Below are 22028 nucleotides of genomic sequence, written 5' to 3'. Positions count from 1 at the left end.
ACCCCCCTCTCAACGGTGGGCACTAATTAGTCATGTGTCACAGGTGACGGGGGATTGGAAGGGTCAGGGGATTTAATTGCCCACCATTTGTATCACAAACCTTGCAGATACCCTAACAACATTTCACCAGCTGAACATGACTCATTTTTGCATAAAAACAAAACAAAAAATAAAACAGGAAAAACTCCACGTTTGGATCTGTAGTGCAATACTCGTGCCATGTTTATATCTAATGCTGTCAATGATCATCATAAAGTTTGCTGAATGAAATGACTGTATATAATTCCTGCTACAATTTGTGATTATCATCATGTGATCTGAAGTTATTCTAAGGTTCAGTCAGGAAATGTGATCAATGAACATTGTATTTGCTTAAAAACCCACAATGGCACAAAGACACAGTATAAGTCCAGAGGAACCAGGGAAAGTCACCTGGAGGGACCAGGGAGAGTCATTTACACAGTGGATGGAGAGTAGACACACTCGAAGACGCAGTGACAGAAATACAGAGCTGGAGAGATAGGGCCCCGTTGTAAGCCAGCTTCCGGAGCCTGGAAAACTATGGGTTGAGATACTTGAAAAGGGGCAGGATTCATGAAGGTTCATCCTCCCTATTATTCTATATAAAAATCACTAAACCCTATTCGCACAGGATTACTATACAACTGTAATACTATTGAAACGTTGGTTATGTAATTATTACCACAGCATGTCTGTTTTTCCAGAGGATGATTCAGACTGGATTAGATTTACCAAACTTTTACCAAATTATTTTTTTCTCTCTTTCAAAAAGAACCATTATGATGGAAGCTGTTCTAGGTGTGAATATATATCATCTTGTTCAGGGGGAGAATGACAGATTTTTACCTTGTCAGCTCGGGGATTCAATCTTGCAACCTTTTGGTTACTAGTCCAACGCGCTAACCACTAGGCTACCTGCTGCCCCTGGAGACAGCAAACAATAATAATATGCATGTCAGTCTCTCCTTGCTCAAAGTGGAGGAGAGATTGACTTCATCACTACTTGTATTTGTGAGGGGTATTGACATGTTGAAAGCACCAAGCTGTCTGTTTAAATGACTAGCACACAGCTCAGACATCTGTGCATACCCCACAAGACATGCCACCAGAGGTCTTTACACAGTCCACAAGTCCAGAACAGACTATGGGAGGTGCACAGTACTATATAGAGCCATTACTACATGGAACTCTATTCCACATCAGGTAACTGATGCAAGCAGTATAATCAGATTTTAAAAAGTAATGTGACTAGTCCACACTTCTGCTAATAGGAATCTCTATTGTACCGTGTGTGTCAATGTCTGGTTTGCATGAATGTCACCATGTAACGTCTGGCACCACATATATACTGAACAAAATTATAAACTCTACATGTAAAGTGTTGGTCCCATGTTTCATGAGCTGAAATAAAAGATCCCAGAAATGTTCCAGCTTATTTCTCTCAAATTTTGTCCACAGATTTGTTTACATCCATGTTTGTTAGTGAGTATTTCTCTTTTGCCAAGATAATCCATCCACCTGACAGGTGTGGCATAACAAGAAGCTGATTAAACAGCATGATCATTACACAAGTACACCTTGTGCTGGGGACAATAAAAGGCCATTCTAAAATGTGCTGTTTTGTTACACAACACAATGCTACAGATGTCACAAGTTTTAAAGGGATTGTGCAATTGGCATGCTGACTGCAGGACTGTCCACCACAGCTGTTGTTTATGTATTTATTTCAATTGACTGATTTCCTGACACGAACTGTAACACAGTCAAATGTTTTCAATTGTTGCATGTTCCATTTTATATTTTTGTTCAGTATAAATATTGAGATACCACAGAAGAACCACATTAAAAAAGGACAGAGTGTGAAGGAAAATGTGGGCTCAATGAGCTGAGATTTTGAAGGTCCTTGTGGCTTTGGAACGGCAGAGGATAAGGATGTATTCCTATTGGGTTCAGAACATTAAATACACATGAAAAACATTACACCACGTTGGAAAACAGCCTTTGCCACAATAGCAGCGGTTAAGCTGGGAGGCTCCAGATGAATAATAAAGAAATGTCTGCCTGTCCTTTTCCCAAAGTTTCCTGTTTATATACAGTAAAGGAAGAGATGTTTAGGCCTATCCCAAGAGACAGATAGAGATATGCCAGCAACAAGCATTTCGTTATGTTAGAAGGCTACTGCGTCTGCTATACATATCTAGACTCGGAGAAGGAGGTTAGTTTGTTCATTTTCAATCAGAATATTTTGTACAAAGATACGCATTATATTGTTAGATTATAGGAGTAACTCTGGTAGACCAGAAACATTCTTCCTCACCTCAAATTCAACTGTCAGTTGGAGTCAGTCGGAGCGCTGGTGCACACTGCCTTCATATCATAGGCTTGCAGTAGATAAATCTTAATAACAGCCAAAATTTAACAAAACTTCACAAAAAGGTTCAAAACTTTATTAAGGTAATAGCAAAAGTAAGTTAAGCCATTGTTTATAGGGAAAATAAGAACAGAAGAGCAATTGTAAAATAGTGGGTAAATGCACTACCTTCCCCAAAGCAGTGGCAGCAGGTAGCCTAGTGGTTAGAGTGTTGGACTAGTAACTGTAAGGTTGGAAGATCGAATCCCTGTGCTGACAAGGTGAAAATCTGTCATTCTGCCCTTGAACACCCACTGTGTCGTTGAAAATAAGAATTTGTTGTTAACGGACTTGCCTACTTAAAAAAGGTGGACCATCCCTTCCCAGCAAGCAAATTTCAATCTGACCCTAATAAAATGGGATTGAGAGGTCATTGTTTATAGGGAATAGAAGGAACTAAATTTGGACAACGGAATAAAATATGGTTTAAACCCTGACAAAAGTTCTGAACAGGCTATATTACAGCAATATTACAGAAATTGCACTGATTTAGAACAGATCATCTTCTTGATGATTGACACACCCTGTTGTTTTAGTTGGATTAACCTTGTATTTTCTGGTCCGAGAGGAGACTGCTGGGTTGGTCGTAGGAGTGTCAGAGGAGGTGTCTCGCGATGTCTGTCAACACCACAACGGTGGAATGTCCAGACCACCGAGGCTCCACGCCTGCCTCCTCATCGCCCCTGGGACTGTGCCATTGACCTTCTGTCTGACGCAGCCCTCCCGAGAGGACACGTCTATCCCCTCTCCTGTGCGGAGACCGAGGCCATGGAGACCTACGTACAGGAGAGACTCCAGCAGGGTTTTTTCCGCCCCTCTACGTCACCATCCTCCTCAGGCTTCTTTTTTTGTTAAGAACAAAGATTGGGGACTGCGCCCCTGCATTGATTATCAAACACTGAATAAAGCCACCGTTAAGTTCAGCTATCCTTTACCCCTCATCCCAACCATCATCGAACAAATGCACGGGGCGCAGTACTTCACGAAACTGGACTTGAGGAGCGCCTACAATCTGGTGCTCATTCGTGCAGGCTACGAATGGAAAACTACCTTTTCCACAACCACAGGCCACTACGAGTATCTCGTAAGGCCCTTTGGCCTGTCTAATGCTTCTTCAGTCTTCCAGGCCTTTATTATCGAAGTGTTTTGGGACATGCTGGGACGGGGCGTAGTGGTTTATATAGACAACATTTTGGTCTATTCTGCTGACTGCGCCCAGGATGTCTCATTAGTCAGATCTGTGCTGGGAAGACTGTTGGAGCATGATCTATATGTTAAACAAGAGAAATGTTTGTTTTTCCAGTGGTCCTTGTACTTTTTGGGCTACCTCATGTACACAGAGGGAGTGGAGATGGAGGAGCAACGCATCAGCGCAGTCAGGACATGGCCCACCTCCAACTCCGTGAAAGCAGTCCAGCGATTCCTGGGGTTCGCCAACTATTTTCGGAGGGCCATCTGGGGCTTCAGCACGGTGTTCACGCCTTTTACCTCGCTACTGAGAGGATGTCCCCAGCGGCTTCATTGGACGGCGGAGGCAGAGAGGGTGCTCGAGACACTGGCAGCTAAGCATCGATCATCATGTCACCAGAATAAGACCCTCCATATTTATTGAAAGGAGCATCAACCTCATCACTGTGCACTTCCACCACTCTGTGAAGTTAATCATTTATTCAATCTGTAGCCTAATAAACTGCATGCTTTTCCATGATGTCAGGCCATCTTCTATCTGACATGTAGGCTACTTCACTGCATAAAAAGGTTGGATGGAAACCTGGCTAATGGGGTGGCAGGGTAGCCTAGTGGTTAGAGCATTGGACTAGTAACCAAAAAGGTGCAAGTTCAAATCCCTGAGCTGACAAGGTACAAAATCTGTCATTCTACCCCTGAACAGGCAGTTAACCCACTGTTCCTAGGCTGTCATTGAAAATAAGAATTTGTTCTTAAATGACTTGCATAGTAAAATAAATAATGTCAAGCCAATTTGACAACGCTGGAATTTTGGATGAACATGCGCATGCCTACAGGAGACTTTTGAAGTAGCCTAATCAGATTAACACATGTGTTTATGCCACATGTAAAAAGTAATACATTTAAAAGTTAAATTATAAATATTTAGGCTATATTGAAGCGTTCTAGGTGTGCAAGGAATATCCGCTCTGATTGGAGGCTCAGAGCTAGGCTTTCCCGAATAACTGAGCCTGCTGGGACAGAGCATATGTGACCACATTATTTTAGGACGACTTGGAAGAATTATAATCTGAAACAGACAGCGCATTCAGTATCAGAAGTAAGAATACAGCCAGACTGGCCTTCTACTGTGCCTTTCTAGACCTTATAAACTATAGAGTAGACCGACAACAGATCCAAATCGAATGAAACATTCAAATCACAGGGCTTTTACGCTGTTATTCAAATGACAATTTCACTGCAGCCTAGAGTAGAATGTTACACTCACATAGGCTACTATAGCCTAGGGAGGATACTTGTATTGTCCCCAAACAAGATCAAAAGGGGGGATTTTTGAGCTGTGTGTTAAATGTCTTCACTGTTCTTTCACGACCAATGATGCACCTGGCCTGTCCTCTGCCTATCAGCTATTCCTATTTGATCTTGTCGATTCATATTGAAAATGTATGCAGCTTTGAATGTTTTTATATGTGTTACGATTGCTAGTTAGCCCATTGCAGATCTGGACAAACGGTCCACCAGCCGTTATTTTCACTATGAATGGTGTATATAGGCCAGGATAGGCTGGTAGACCAGTAGACTATACTGACCTGGATTGGATACCTGTGGTATAGTAAAAGTTAGCACATGGAAAACCATAGGGCATTAGGGATGTACCAAAACACCTTGATATAGGGGAGGAGCATGCAAGCTGAGGAGGAAATGTGGCCACGATGGTTCGAAATTACATAGTAAAACCTACTAAAGAATGAATGTCAACCACGGGGGAAAAAAACACACTACCCTCCCCTTTGCCCCAATAAAAAACCACACAACCCTCTCCAAAGCAAAAAAATAAGTTTGACAACCCTCAGCTATTTTGGACCACTCCTCCCCCCAGTAAATTGTGATCTGGCTCTTAGATGGTAGGGTAAGTTTTTATATTATGTGTCACAAAATATAATGTATTTATACACCAGTCCAGCTTGTGGCGGTAATACAACATCGAATGCGAACCTCCATAAATCCTCACTGAAGACGAATGTGTTGAAGGGTAAACATCTGAACAACTGACTGCCAATCTGTTTTATGTCACTTATATAAATAAGATGAAGCATATGTACGAAGTTTAACTCCTTTTAAATGACATTTTGGGGGATTTAGAAGGTTTTCAATGGAGTGTGTTTTTAAAGCATTTAAGTGCACAGTGACGAGTCCCAAATCCTGACCAATCCAGAATTCTAAGTGAGGCTGTTTTCTCCTCTAGAAGCTTCAAAAGGAATCCTGAAGTAAGTCAAGTACTTTTGAATGTGAATTATAGCCTGCTGCACTTTAATAAGTGAGGTTTGCTGCATGCACTCCTCCTGAAGGAACACATGGGGGGGGGGGGGGAATGCCCTGCCCTGCCCCAGGGCAGACATCAGACTTCCAGATGTTTCCTTCAGCGTAGAGCAGACTGACAGCTGTAGTGGGCTCTATATACTCCCCTCGCACACAGTAATCCTATGCACGCTAGCACACATAACGTCAACTCTCAGCACTTCTAATGTGACCAGCCCCAATGCTCCTCCGTCTTTTCCCCCTGTCCCGCTACAAAGTTTCTCCCTGCAGCCGGTTACTGAGTCTGAGGTGCTAAAGGAGCCCCTTAAACTTGACCCCCAAAAAAACATATGGGTCAGATGGTTTAGATCCTTTCTTCTTTAAAGTTGCAGCACTTATCATTGCCAAGTCTGTCTCTGATCTGTCTGTCCTCTCTGGGTAGGTTCCCATTACTTGGAAGGCAGATACGTTGTGTCCTTTATTTAAAGGGGAGATCAAGCTGATCCTAACTGTTAATCTGGTTATGGATGTGTCACTGCAACCTTGAAGGTCCTAAATTATGTCACCATTCCTCTTGATTCTAAGCAATGTTGTACTGCTATTTTTATTGACTCTGCCAAAGCTTTTGATATGGTTGGCCATTCCATTCTTGTGGGCCAGCTAAGAAGTTTTGGTGTCGCTGAGGGGACTTTGCTGCCTGTCACCAAGGGAGTACCCCAAGGCTCGATCCTAGGCCCCAGGCTCTTCTCAAATTACATCAACAACATAGCTCAGGCAGTAGGAAGCTCTCTCGTCCATTTATATGAAGATGATACAGTCTTATACTCAGCTGGCCCCTCTCCAGATTTTGTGTTAAAGGCTCTACAATAAAGCTTTCTTAGTGTCCAACATGCTTTCTCTGCCCTTATCCTTGTTCTGAACATCTCCAAAACAAAGGTCATGGGGTTTGGTAAGAAGAATGCCCCTCACCCCACCGGTGTGATTACTTCCTCTGAGGGTTTAGAGCTGGAGGTAGTCACCTCATACAAGTACTTGGGAGTATGGCTAGACGGTACACTGTCCTTCTCTCAGCACATATCAAAGTTGCAGGCTAAGGTTAAATCTAGACTTGATTTCCTCTATTGTAATCGCTCCTCTCTCAACCCAGCTACCAAACGAACCCTGATTCAGATGATCATCCTACCCAAGCTAGATTACAGAGACGTAATTTATAGATCGGCAGGTAAGGGTGCGCGCAAGCGGCTAGATGTTCTTTACCATTTGGCCATCAGATTTGCAACCAACGCTCCTTATAGGACACATCACTGCACTCTATACACCTCTGTAAACTGTCTGTATACCCAACGCAAGATCCACTGGTTGATGCTTATTTATTAAACCCTCTTATGCCTCACTCCCCCTTAAAACCCTCTTAGGCCAAGACCCCCTAGATACCTACTGCAGCCCTCATCCTCCACATATAACACCTGTTCTGCCAGTCACATTCTGTTAAAGGTCCCCAATGCACACACCTCTCTGGGTCACTCCTCTTTTTCAGTTTGCTGCAGCTAGCGATTGGAACGAGCTGTAAAAAACACTCAAACTGGACAGTTTCATCAATTCAATTCAATGGGCTTTATCCCCATCTCTTCATTCAAAGGCTCAATCATTGACACTCTTACTGACACTTGTGGCTGCTTCACGTGATGTACTGTTGTCTCTACCTTCTTGCCCTTTGTGCTGTTGTCTGTGCCCAATAATGTTTGTACCATGTTTTGTGCTGCTACCATGTTGTGCTTCTACCGTGTTGTTGTCATTTTGTGTTTCTACCATGCTGTGTTGTCATGTGTTGCTGCCATGCTGTGTTGTTGTCTTAACTATCTCTTTATGTAGTGTTGTGGCGTCTCTCTTGTCGTGATGTGTGTTATGTCCTGCATTCTTATTTTTAATCCCAACCCCCATCCCTGCAAGAGGCCTTTTGCCTTTTGGTAGGCCGTCACTGTAAATAAGAATTTGTTCTTAACTGACTTGCCTAGTTAAATAAAGGTTAAATCAAATAAAATCTCTAAAGCGCACACACACACACACACACACAAATACACCCACACCCACACATCTGGCTGGAACCTGAGACAGAGGGTGACCGACCAAATCGTTTGCATGCAGGAATAATATCCTCTGTTAATTTATAGGTTAAAGATGGAATCGGGATTATGGGAAATGGCACCACTGTCCGCCCCAGCACCTTTTGTTATTGTTTTTGTTTTATGGAAGAAGGGAAGGTGTGTCGAGCGGCGTGGTAATTATTATACATGGTTTTTTGCGGTACATATTCTTCTGTTCTATCACACGCGCAATGATGCCAGGTGGAAAAAAACTGGGTTTGTTGTTTGCAGTAACTTTGTTGTGATATCCCAAACAGACGTGTCGGCTTCACCATTAAGGAGTCTCTAATGTCTAGATGCAGATGTTTGTGATATCCCAAACAGGCTTCACCATTAAGGAGTCCAGCTCTAATGTCTAGATGCAGATGTTTGTGATATCCCAAACAGGCTTCACCATTAAGGAGTCCAGCTCTAATGTCTAGATGCAGATGTTTGTGATATCCCAAACAGACGTGTCGGCTTCACCATTAAGGAGTCCAGCCCGCCTCCCGGGTGGCGCAGTGGTTAAGGGCGCTGTACTGCAGCGCCAGCTGTGCCATCAGAGTCCCTGGGTTCGCGCCCAGGCTCTGTCGTAACCGGCCGCGACCGGGAGGTCCGTGGGGCGACGCACAATTGGCCTAGCGTCGTCCGGGTTAGGGAGGGATTGGTCGGTAGGGATCTCCTTGTCTCATCGCGCACCAGCGACTCCTGTGGCGGGCCGGGTGCAGTGCGTGCTAGCCAAGGTTGCCAGGTGCACGGTGTAGCCTCTGACACATTGGTGCGGCTGGCTGGTGTAGCCTCTGACACATTGGTGCGGCTGGCTCGCATCCCGGGTTGGATGCGTGCTGTGTTAAGAAGCAGTACGGCTGGTTGGTTGTGTATCGGAGGATGCATGACATTCAGCCTTCGTCTCTCCCGAGCCTGTACGGGAGTTGTAGCAATGAGACAACAATTGGATACCATGAAATTGGGGAGAAAAAAGGGGTACAATTAAAAAAAAACCAAAAAAAGGAGACCAGCTCTAATGTCTAGATGCAGATGTTTGTGATATCCGCTTATGTGTATGTCCTTTTTTCATGATGTGCCATGTGCTTGTTCTTTGTTTGAAAAAGGATTGTGCATGTCTCGTTGTGCACGCCTGGTCTTGTGCCATATGTTGGAATCTTCAGTTCACAAAACAGACCTCGCAGTGTGTTTGTGTGCATGGGCGGATTGAGTCTATTTCTACACTGTGTGTGTCTGGGCAACTGAAACACTCCCACCCTGATTGCAGGCAGAGCCACGTTACTAACAGTGGCAGGGCCGGGGTGCATTACCTCTCAAACCCAGGCAAAGACAGCGAAATGACACCATATCAAATCAAACTGTATTTGTCACATGCACCGAATACAACAAGTGTAGACCTTACTGTGAAATGCTTACTTACAAGCACCAAATAAACTAAAGTAAAAAATAGTAGCACAAAAACATAACAATAACGAGGGTCACTGGGTCACACAATTGTCACTCTGACAATTTTATGGGCTTTCCTCTGACACCGCCTATTATATAGGTCCTGGATGGCAGGAAGCTTGGCCCCAGTGATGTACTGGGCCGTACGCACCACCCTTTGTAGCGCCTTACGGTCAGATCCCGAGCAGTTACCATACCAGGCGGTGATGCAACCGGTCAGTATGCTCTCGATGGTGCAGCTGTAGATCTTTTTGAGGATCTTGGGACCCATGCCAAATCTTTTCAGTCTCCTGAAGGGGAAAAGGTTTTGTCGTGCCCTCTTCATGACTGTCTTGGTGTGTTTGGACCATGATAGTTCGTTGGTGATGTGGACACCAAGGACCTTGAAACTCTCGACCCGTTCCACTACAGCCCCGTTAAGGTTAATGGGGGCCTGTCCGGCCCGCCTTTTCCTGTAGTCCACGAATGCCACTACTACCACTGTGTACCTTTTTCCTCACTCGAAGAGAAGTGCCCTCACATCAAAATCTCTATATTGTCACCATTAAAGCACATTATCAACAGGAGAAAAGGAAAAATACAATGGCTGTGTTCCGAATGGCAACTTATTCCCTACACACAGTGCTTTCAGAAAGTATTCACACCCCTTGACTTTTTCCACATTTTGTTGTGTTACAGCCTGAATTTCAAAAAAAATGTCACTGGCATACACACAATACCCCATAACGTCAAAGTGGAATTATGTTTTTTGAATTTTGTACATATGAATTACAATTGAGAAGCTAACATCTCTTGAGTCCTTAAGTATTCCATCCTTGTTATGGCAAGCCTAAACAAGTTCAGTAGTAAAAATGTTTTTAAAGATATACTGTGCAGAAATCGCTCCTCCTTTTCCTGGTTGATAAAACTAATTGTTTGCCTAATTTCAGTTTGTGACAAAATAAGACCGTTTAGTGTAGAGAATCAGTGTACCATCGAAGCCGCTGTGAAATATATTTCCCATAACCAAAAATATTAGAATTGACTGAGTGAAAAAAAGGAAGCCTGCAAATAATAAAAATATTCCAAAACATGCATAGTTTGCAACAAGGCACTAAAATAATACTCCAAAAATGTGGAATAGCAATTTTGTCCTGAATATAAAGTGTTATGTTTGGGGCAAATCCAATACAACACATTACTGAGTACAGCTCTCCATATTTTCAAGCATAGTGGTGGCTGCATCATGTTATAGGTATGCTTGTAATCGTTAAGGACTGGGGAGTTTATCAGAATAAAAAAGATACCGAATGGAGTTAAGCAACAGGAAAAATCTTAGAGGTTAATTCTGCTTAACACCAGACACTGGGAGATGAATTCAGCTTTCAGCAGGACAATTACCTAAAACAAGGTTTCCCAAACTTGGTTAACTTTCACTATGGGGTATTGTGTGTAGATGGGTGATGGGAAAATGTTTTATTTAATCCATTTTGAATTCAGGCTGTAACACAACAAAATGTGTAATATGTCAAGGGGTGTGAATACTTTCTGAAGGCACTGTAGTGTACTACTTTTTACCAGGGCCCCTAGGGAAGAGAGTGCCATTTGGTACATGGCCTGTGTGTTTTTAGACCCATTTGCAGATGAAAGGCTGAGGTTATTTCTTAGCAGCAGCAGTATTATTAGTAGCATCAGTGTACACAACATTATTGTGCCCTTGTGCAGCCTGTTTGTTTGTGAATGAATGTGTAGATCCATGTGTGCTTGAATGTGTGTGTCTGTCTCATGGGAACGTGATGGGAGGATGACACTCCCATAGCTACAGAATAATATTTTTATGTCATATCGGTATAGTGCAAGTTGGGTGCACTTACCTCATTGGAGAAGATGAAACAGAGCTACTGTGTCTGGAGCTCTGAGGACTAGCCATTCTGGAGCTCTGAGGACTAGCCATGCTTGAGCTCTGAGGACTAGCCATCCTGGAGCTCTGACGACTTGCAATTCTTGAGCTCTGAGGACTAGCCATTCTTGAGCTCTGAGGACTAGCCATCCTTGAGCTCTGAGGACTATCCATTCTGGAGCTCTGAGGACTAGCCATCCTGGAGCTCTGACGACTTGCAATTCTTGAGCTCTGAGGACTAGCCATTCTGGAGCTCTGAGGACTAGCCATCCTGGAGCTCTGAGGACTAGCCATCCTGGAGCTCTGAGGACTAGCCATCCTGGAGCTCTGATGACTAGCCATTCTATCTGTGTCCATACCACTTCAGCACAGCACCTGCAATAAAAAACATTAAATATGATCATTATTATACAAACCATAAGCACACATTGTTTTCTCTCTATTCCACCAGATAGTAATGTAGAGTGAGTAACACACAATTTATCGCAACATTTATTCGCTTGACAATTTTATACTTTATTAGAATCCTAAATCAAACTTTTTAATGGAAAGACCTGGACACTTAACGTGATCATACACAGACAGATGCGCACGAGCTGACACACACACACACTGCCTCTCTGCAGTGTAGCTTGCCATGGCACCGCATCCACTACAATCGCTCCTTATTGATCTACACCCAAGCCTTCTATTCTTGTCTTGTCTTTTTTCTCTCAGAGTAATTCAATTATCAATAAAGCCCCGGTTTTGAATTGCTACAGGCCCCATTGTGCCAGTGGAGTAATATTTCTTATCTTCTAATTTATTGGCTGGCTGCCAGCCAGTGACTCTCCACTTTGAGCCAAAGCAACGGAGCTAGCGCTTAAGTGCCTGCAACTTTATTCGGCATTTTTATTGATGTATCCCATTTAGATTAGTCAATTTTTAAACCCTGTCAAGATGAGGGGGGGGGGGGGCAGGTCTCATATTGTAATCCATTTAGTTAATGACATCCTGCTGTGGAATGATGACAGATGTCATGTTTACTGTGAGACTATGATTAGCACATATAGTAGCTACATATGATACCCATAGCCACAACTTCTCTGGCCCAGTGACATGGAACAGGCTTAGCTGCAGTGGTTTGCCTTATTAAATGGTGAGAGAGTGTTATTGAATCAATAGATGTTACTAACATAAAGTATAAAAGAGCAGGGCTGTAAACCGTTTATTAAATCCCCATCTGTTCCCATCACATGAGCATACACTGTACAAAACACACAGCTCATCACATGAGCATACACTGTACAAAACACACAGCTCATCACATGAGCATACACTGTACAAAACACACAGCTCATCACATGAGCATACACTGTACAAAACACACAGCTCATCACATGAGCATACACTGTACAAAACACACAGCTCATCACATGAGCATACACTGTACAAAACACACAGCTCATCACATGAGCATACGCTGTACAAAACACACAGCTCATCACATGAGCATACACTGTACAAAACACACAGCTCATCACATGAGCATACACTGTACAAAACACACAGCTCATCACATGAGCATACACTGTACAAAACACACAGCTCATCACATGAGCATACACTGTACAAAACACACAGCTCATCACATGAGCATACACTGTACAAAACACACAGCTCATCACATGAGCATACACTGTACAAAACACATAGCTCATCACATGAGCATACACTGTACAAAACACATAGCTCATCACATGAGCATACACTGTACAAAACACACAGCTCACCTGGTATTCCTTTAGCATGTGTGAAATGGCAAATAGGCAAATTAGTGTGTCCAGATTGAATGGGGTGGAGGCTATTGAACAATGTCATTGTTGCCATTGTGCTGACATTGGTGTAGAGAAAATTATGTCAAATTGTGTTATTCACAAGAGAATTACGGAAATCTACTAAAAGAAGGGGGACTATGTGGAGGAAAGAGGCATGGGGGGATGGGTGAGTAAGGGGGGGACTGTGTGGATGTAAGAGGCATGGGGAGGGGATGGGATGGGTGAGTAAGAGGGTGGAAAAAGTGAGAGCTGTTTCGCTGCAGTCTAAGCACCTAAGAGATAGCAAATCTGATAGTGTCACGGTGCCAAATGAATATGCAGTCAATACCACAACCCTATGATGACGAGACAAAGATCTTGCTCTAGTTGTGTAATCGCTAAAATGAATATTGCACAAGTCATTTTACAGAGTAACAGAAAATAATAGAATGGAATTCACAATATACTGGACATATTAAATCAATTAAACTCACACAATGTTGATATTACATACAGACAATTTCCCTTTGGCAATACTTAAGCAACATCTGTTATCCAATCGAAAAAAGGACTGGAACCATTGTACTATTGATGCAGGTGGCCATGAAAATCAAAAAACAAAGACATTCCATTTAAATAGACAAGTCGCCTCCTTAAAAACACTCTTCTGCATTATCAAACAAATTGAGGGGAGGAGTCTAATGTGTCCGATTTAATCAATCCAGTCACATCTCTCATGGTGCACATGTAGGTGACAAGTCAAGCGCTGTCATACTGAAAGTGATCTCTTTGGTCTCCATGATCTCCAATGATGCGTGAGGAAGTGTCAAACGTTTATGGCTGAGGCTGTAGTCAATTTCCCACAAAGCATTTCACTACACCACAAGCATTTCACTACACCACAAGCATTTCACTACACCCGCAATAACATCTGCTAAATATGTGACCAATAAAATGTGATTTGATTTTAATTTCATGGCCTTGGATTATACATTTTCTGCACTCCTTAAAAGGACTTAGTAACTATGTAACTATGTAATAACTGTTATAACACAGTAACATTCAAAAGTACCTATATTCAAGTTCTTGTTGAATAATCCTTCTAAGCGTGACTCTTTCTTTTAAAGAAATCCAACTTAAAAAATGACTTTCAGTTAATATACTTGTAAACAACATAAGTGATTGTATAAACATAAAGACGTATTGAGCGATGATGCTGAAGATGGTAGCATACCGTTAACGTGTTACCACAGTCGCCGGGTTGTTACTTGCACATCATGCTACTACTAGAACATGTCGTTGTTCTGACATATAGGCATTTTACTGATTGCAAATGAAAGTGACAAATCTTGCTCCCTGGGATGGTCAGTTCTTTTCAAGTCTAGAAGGAAATCTGAATGCCCCAATGTCTTTCTGCAATGGAGAAAGTGGTTGGCTTAGGTGCAGAAACAAAGGACACTTCTGTTTTAGCCATGTTACGTGGGATAAAATAACCGCCAAGTGGGTTTTGTGTCTAAGGACTGCAGAGGGAAATCACTCTGGTGTGCACTTTAATTTATTGCGGCACTTTGTGTGATGTCTTATGTAGTATCCATCCCTCGTACATGAGATCCATCTAGCTAATTCACAACAACATATTCAAGTACCTTAACAGTATGGGGTAGCAAACCATGTGACATACACTGCACAAAAGGTTACAACCTAACTGTAAGTGTATTTTGATTACCATAGAAATCCTGAATGTCGGCCATTTAAAAACTGAGCTACCTTACAATTGACACACACACACAGTCATTGCTATTTTCCTTTATTTTGTGAAAGATAGCGTAAACATTGTCTGTGGTCTTAGTAATTGCAGAGTCAGTTAAAAATACATGTTCAGGACTTTTTAATGCATTGTGGGGGAACATTCAGCCCTTTTCAGTCTCTGCGTGAAACCACTGACTGGATTCAGCAATCGGGGTCCTAAAAAACAAGCCAAAAGCACAAAGCATAATACAGCCTTATAGCCTCCTTATTAGGTTGCCGAAGGAAATAAAATCGCATATAACTAAAAAGGAACTGCACACACACAACGTGCAGTTTAAGAAGAAATAAACCAACCTACTTACCATCTAATAAAATAACCCTGATTCAACGTTTTTGTTGTGACTGTCGAAGTTCAGAGTGGTGCAAGACAAAGTTCTCAAACCGATCCCTCACAGTCCTGTTTTCCCTTGTGAGAGTGGGTTCCCAGTATCTAACTAAAGCAGCTATCTGCCCTCCCTGGACTTTAAATAGACCTGATATGCACAGTATGAGTTGACCGGTCAGCATACTGTCTTGCCAGTCATCTCATTGAGCTGTGAGAGGAGGTTCACAGGAGGAAACCGTAGTCACAACCTCCGCCATAGGCCTGTCATGGGGAGGGGAAGGCCTGGGAAGGATTACTGGGTGGGTGGTGGGAACATGACGGAACCTTGCTCTGCTCTAGTCTAGACGCAGTGGGCTGTCTCAATGTGTGCTCTGTCCTCTGAGACCCACAGGCAGCGCTAACAGAGCCTGGTCACAGTGCCAGAGGCAGCTATCAAAAAGCATAGCATGCTATCAACAAAAGCTAGCAATGCTGGAACAGACTACTGAAGTGCTATGGGAGGTTTAGTGATAGCCACTGCCCACCATGCTGGTGTTTGTGTCTCAATGCTAAAGGTGAATTTAGCCATAATGACAAAGGTACAGTATTTGGTCAATGCTAATCTCGGTTAACTCAGAACTAAAGTCTTGTGTAATAGGTCAGATGTTCTAATAAGTTCTGGGTCCATACGTTTTAAGAGAACAAGGATCGAAGCTGGAACGAAGAACTCCACCTTTTCTCTTTGCAAGTTTGAAAGATGCTAACACCTGCGAAATCGTGATTGGTCCAAATAACCAGTGACGAAAAACCCAACCACTGGAATTAATTTGGCTGATCTCACGCATCCCCCGTTGTGTCATGGCAGATCTATGGTACCATTTATGTTTACGTAGTCTGTCTACGAAAGATTAGGCAAATGCTAACATAATTAAAGGTAGACTGAGCGATGCGAAGTCAACAGAATTTTGGACCGATTTCAACAACAGCTACGAGCCTAGAAGCCAGAGACTAAATGTTGCTGTTCTGGTCCCGTAGCTACCACGTTGTTGAAGCATGAAGCTCGACCATGTACAGATACTGTGTGAGAGCAAAGTATTGCATCGCACTCATCTCAATATCTGCGGTGCGGCCCGTGGCAACCGTCATAATGCTGAGTCTACAATGACATTATACTGACAGAACCTTGCAATAACTCCACCGGTGGAAACTGTGTGAAAAGAACCAAGACAGCATATTTAAAAAATAGCTATGCTAGAGGTGGCTAAGCAGATTAACACCAAATAGTAAACAACCAAATAATCAGTGGGCTAGCTTGTAGGCTAAAGAACCTGCCTAGGTTTAAGAATGTTGCAAAGATCTACAGGTTCTTTCCAGAATAAAAAAAATCCTCTCCAGCAGATATATCAAGTAAGTCTAAAAGTGGTGCATTACCCAGATAACAGTAGCAGTGGTATTTTAGGTTTGAGTTATCTTATGGCTTGCCAATGCTAACAGAGGAGGGAAATTGCTTCTATTAGGCCCATGGACTGGGTTAACTGCTGGCTAATTTTGAGCAAATGATGTGTATGAAATCACGTAGCATAAGTATTATGCTATCTGTAACATAACTGTATCTTCAGACTACAGGTAGTGATTTTACGTTTGATACCGGAGCTCCGAGACATGCACCGAAATTGCTAAGCAGTTTAATTCAAAGCGGTGTGCCGATGCCTGTATCACTTTATCAGAAGCATGTGATCAATGATATCCGAAGCTTTGAGTCATCGAACTACCACCTGATTGGTTTGGTATTGATTTCGGTATAAGACAAAAAAGGCTACTCTGCGCACACGCTACAGCGTGTGGGACGTCATCTATGATAATTTGGCTGCTCTAAATTATTTTGACCACAAGGTGCCACTGCTGTACACTGTGTTGGTCAAAGCCTTGTGTAATTAACTTATTTCTGACACAATTGGCTGGAAAGCCTCAGTGCTTCAGGACTCTTAATTTCCCCATCACCGACTACAGGTTTTGGGCACAATTATAGAAATGTCTGTCACATTTGAATAATCAGACACTGATAATCAAAGTAAACACATACCTTAGTATAATTGACCACATCCCAAACAGTTCTTTAAAACAGCATGGTTTTCAAACACACACACACACACACACACACACACACACACACACACACACACACACACACACACACACACACACACACACACACACACACACACACACACACACACGCACCAGGTATAAGAGTTCTCCTCTACACAGGTCTAAGGGGTGATTTGATCGTTTTTGAATATCCGCCTTAATAAGGGTCCTAGGGGAAACACTGACCAAAACTATGATTCCTACCGTGTCACATGATGATATTGCAGATATTACATAGCAGTCGAACATTCCACAGCTTTTGTGTCCAGGAGGAGCCATAGGGATAACTAGCATAGCTAACTAGTTTACATATCACCATAGAAGTAAGCGAGTGAGAACAAGTATGTGAATGAGACGTTAAAGAAAAAGTACCACAATATTTCAGCTAAGGACAATCTCTATAGTCTGTTTGTGCTTAAACTGTGTTTTCGTAAGAAATGGACACATGGGAACGGAGCTAACCTGTCCACTCAAGCTTCACTTGTTTAGTTGAAATACCTCCCGATTCATCATGCAAGAGTTTACTAAGAAGCTTCGCATTTAGAAGTGGGAAGCTATGATGTTGTTGGAGCTCAACTCTGGTAGTTGGGATTGCACCACATTCGCACCAGTAGAAAATACTGGGTATAAGAGGCAGCTTAAGTGCAACAGGGATATTTATGTTGTGTTGCTCTGTGCTATTATGTTCATATATGTTAAACTTCACTTTTAGAGTGGTTCTCAAACACACCAATCAAACAAATATTTAAGCAGCACTCTTTTCAAATACAGGAAATACTTTTTATCTTCCAGCCCTGGGACTACTGTCAGAGCCGCCAGTCAGCCAGGAGCCGTTACATCAGCCCTGGTACTACTGTCAGAGCCGTCAGTCAGCCAGGAACCGTTACATCAGCCCTGGTACTACTGTCAGAGCCGTCAGTCAGCCAGGAACCGTTACATCAGCCCTGGTACTACTGTCAGAGCCGTCAGTCAGCCAGGAACCGTTACATCAGCCCTGGTACTACTGTCAGAGCCGTCAGTCAGCCAGGAACCGTTACATCAGCCCTGGTACTACTGTCAGAGCCGTCAGTCAGCCAGGAACCGTTACATCAGCCCTGGGACTACTGTCAGAGCCGTCAGTCAGCCAGGAGCCGTTACATCAGCCCTGGTACTACTGTCAGAGCCGTCAGTCAGCCAGGAACCGTTACATCAGCCTTGGTACTACTGTCAGAGCCGTCAGTCAGCCAGGAACCGTTACATCAGCCCTGGTACTACTGTCAGAGCCGTCAGTCAGCCAGGAGCCGTTACATCAGCCCTGGTACTACTGTCAGAGCCGTCAGTCAGCCAGGAGCCGTTACATCAGCCCTGGTACTACTGTCAGAGCCGTCAGTCAGCCAGGAACCGTTACACCAGCCCTGGGACTACTGTCAGAGCCGTCAGTCAGCCAGGAGCCGTTACATCAGCCCTGGTACTACTGTCAGAGCCGTCAGTCAGCCAGGAGCCGTTACATCAGCCCTGGACTACTGTTGAAAATTAGACGACTGAGTAACTCTGGCACATTTACGTAAATGTGCATTGTCCCTGTCAACTAAACCTAATAAAGTACAGTAAAGTAAATAAAGTTGAACTGAACTTCGAGAGAAGTTCTCCAACACTTGTAATTAAAAAGTTGTGCAATGAGAATCAGTTGTGTACATTCAACGTGTCTCCCTATTTTCTATTAGGGTGTCTAAATGTGGCTTTGTGTTGAAATAGCAACACTGCCATGTTTTATTAATTCTCACACCTCCCACACGAGGCCTTTAAATTGGTCCATCAAAACAATATAGCCTTCAAAATTCAGCTCAATCATTTTAGACAGAGCAGTCAAACAGAGTAACCACGGGAAGGAGTGACAGCTCCCAGTCAGCCTAGCTTCATGTAATCAGCTTTTCAGGTGAAAAGCTACTTTTTTACTGTTACGCCAGTGTTACACTAGAGACATTGTGTTTCCATAGCTATAGTGATGACAGTGAGGACTTGTGAACAGCAGAATCAACAACCTCTGCATAATGGAAACATTTTCTTTGTGAGAAGGTGTTAAAGTACCAGGGGCCTGGCTTTGGCCCCAGGTGTGAGAAGGTGTTAAAGTACCAGGGGCCTGGCTTTGGCCCCAGGTGAGAGCAGGTCTGCCGGAGCCATGTGAGACACCGATGCCAGCCCATGTAGATGGAAAAAGAAAAGTCTGAGCCTTTTGGGTAAAACACAAAAAATTCTGTAGGAGATGAACACCATTCAATTCATAATTTTACCTGACGCCTAAGAGGTTTATGAAATCTTCGATGGTATTCAAATACGGTCGAATTGAAAAGTATTTGAAGTGAATGTAAAGGGTAAGGGTTACAGCCTGATATCATCTCATGTTCACGGTATTTTTACAAAGTACCTTATAGTCCTGGAAGTGCACCTTTTAAAATGCCAATATCCACTATCAAACAATAACTTGATACAATAGCTATTATAGTTCAGGTCCTACAGCACGAACCACAGAAAGTCTCACTGGGCAGCTAATGACACAAAAAGGTGTCAAACGGGATGCTGATGTGAGAGGCAGAGACACTTGCGGCGCAATGCTGGGAATGAGTGGGTGGGAGAATGCACTGGAGTTGAGGGTTGGCCTGTTTTTGGGGGGTGAAGTTGCTGTTATCGAAAGTCGCTGATTCCTGTGGAGCTAAGGGGACAGGCGAGGGCGGAGGGGAGGGAAGAAGGACCTGTGCCAAGTGAGTCACTGTATACAGTGTCAGGGCTAATTAGGGCCTCCTACTATGAGAGTTCCATCTCCACAGCACGGAGGGGAGGGGGTCACCCAGAGCCAGGTAGAGGCCAACTCTTAGTGCGCTCTCTCTCTCCGAGGGAGACTTACAGATATAGGGATGAAGGAAAGAGAGAGAGAGGGGAGAAGAGATGGTGAAAGGATGGAAATACACAGAGCAGAAGAGAAAGGGAGGACACAGCAGAGGGAAAATCAGGAGGTGTACTAAGAAAGAAAGACTGAGAGAGGGAGAGTGTATGAAGAGGAAGAGAGTGAATGTCAGGACGACACAGAATGGAAAGGTTTAGGTAGTATATAGTGAACCAAGTTTCATTGGTGACATCATAAGAAAACTAGAGCTTATAGGGGGAGCATATTGGGACATCGATGAGGTAAGGTATATGAGTCCCTCTCTGCCTCACTTAAGTGGTCCATTGTGGAATGAAACAGAGGAAGAGTCTGAGCCTGCCATCAGACAAAGAAAAAGGTGGATGTCTGACACGTTAAGTGTGCCTGTCTATCTATAGCTGACAGAACTTTACTCCTGTCGCTCCTTTCATTTCCGTCTTTCCTCATCTCATCATATTGTGTGAATCTCCATTGTCTCATCAACTTGGTCTCATGACCTTACATGGCTGCATCTGATATCTCATATTCGTCTCACTCTGAAGCAGTCTCTCTTTACCTGCATAATCCTGTTTCTCCATTTCATTTGTTTAAAGGTCCAGTCTCAGCCTGTTTTGGTGGGATGGAGTTTTGGCCTGCCTGGTGACATCACCAAGCAGTAAATTAGTTAATTGACCAATAAGAAAGAAATCCAAATCTCTCTGCCAATAACAGCTAGTTTTCAGTTTTCCCCACCCACTCAGACGACTCACACAGTCCTCACAAAAGTATTGCTTGGGAAAAAGCCATTTTTGTTTATTTTTGACCATTTTAATTGAAAACAATTACAGGTACATAATTGTTAGCCAGAAATTATTTGAAATTGAGATAAAAACGGCTGCATTTGCAAATTGTAAATATACAGTGCCTTTGGAAAGTATTCAACCGCTTTGACTTTTTCCAAGTTTTGTTGCGTTACAAAGTGGGATTAAAATGGACTGAATTGTCATTTGGTCAATGATCTACACAAAATACTCCAATGTCAAAGGGGAATAAACTTTTTTTCGTTTTCTAAATGTATGAAAAATAAAACACTAATATATATTGATTAGTTATGTATTCAGTCAATTCATGTTAGAAACACCTTTGACAGCAATTACAGCTGAGTCTTTTTGGGTAAGTCTTTAAGTCTTTGCACACCTGGGGCCTCATTTATCAATCATGCATAAAATCTGTGCGTAAACCATTTATTGCAATCATTTCCATGCAAACGGGAGATTTATCAATATGAACGTTTGGCATTTGTTTCCTTCTTAATGCGTTTGAGACAGTCAGTTGTATTGTGACAAGGTAGGGGTGGTATACAGAAGATAGCCCTAAAACCAAGTCCATATTATGGCAAGAACAGCTCAAATAAGCAAAGGAAAACGACAGTCCATCATTACTTTAAGACAGTGGTCACCAACCGGTCGATCGCGATCTCCAAGGCATTTCTAGTCGATCGCCGAACATTTCTGTAAAAAACCCAACGATAAAGCCTTGTTTCCCCCCAAAAAAAATATTAGTCTCGGGCTGTTGGTGGTATGTGTAGCCAAATCAGCCAAATCAGCTCCCCAGCGCGCCGGGTAGGAAAACTGTTGCCATTGAATACTGTGAGATTTCAAAACCATGACTAGAGAGAGACTATCAACTAATAAAGCAAAGAGCTGCTGTTTTTATGAGTTC

The 22028-nt window shown here is 43.0% G+C and overlaps 1 protein-coding gene across 5 annotated transcripts in view; it reads right to left on the bottom strand.

Moving 5' to 3' along the window:
- The window catches only part of LOC110521283 (protein inscuteable homolog), a 77929-nt gene that overhangs the window by 25625 nt on the left and 30276 nt on the right, over positions 1-22028 (bottom strand). For 3 of the 5 annotated variants that reach the window (XR_016495575.1, XM_021598740.3, XM_090233424.1), the window contains exon 2: positions 11346-11746. Coding sequence is in view for 3 of the 5 variants with exons in the window: in XM_021598740.3 (XP_021454415.2) it covers positions 11346-11728 (383 nt within the window). In the remaining 2 variants the exon portion in view is untranslated. Of the gene's footprint in view, positions 1-11345; positions 11747-15278; positions 15507-22028 lie in introns of those variants that run through there. The other 2 variants (XR_016495576.1, XM_036969430.2) reach the window with 2 other exon arrangements.

This window comes from Oncorhynchus mykiss, chromosome 4, assembly GCF_057628025.1.
Source record: "Oncorhynchus mykiss isolate SJ-2025 chromosome 4, ASM5762802v1, whole genome shotgun sequence".
In the NCBI taxonomy this organism is placed as follows: Eukaryota; Metazoa; Chordata; class Actinopteri; order Salmoniformes; family Salmonidae; genus Oncorhynchus; species Oncorhynchus mykiss.
Note: the sequence above shows the minus strand (reverse complement) of the source record. Positions and strands in the feature narration are given on the sequence as shown.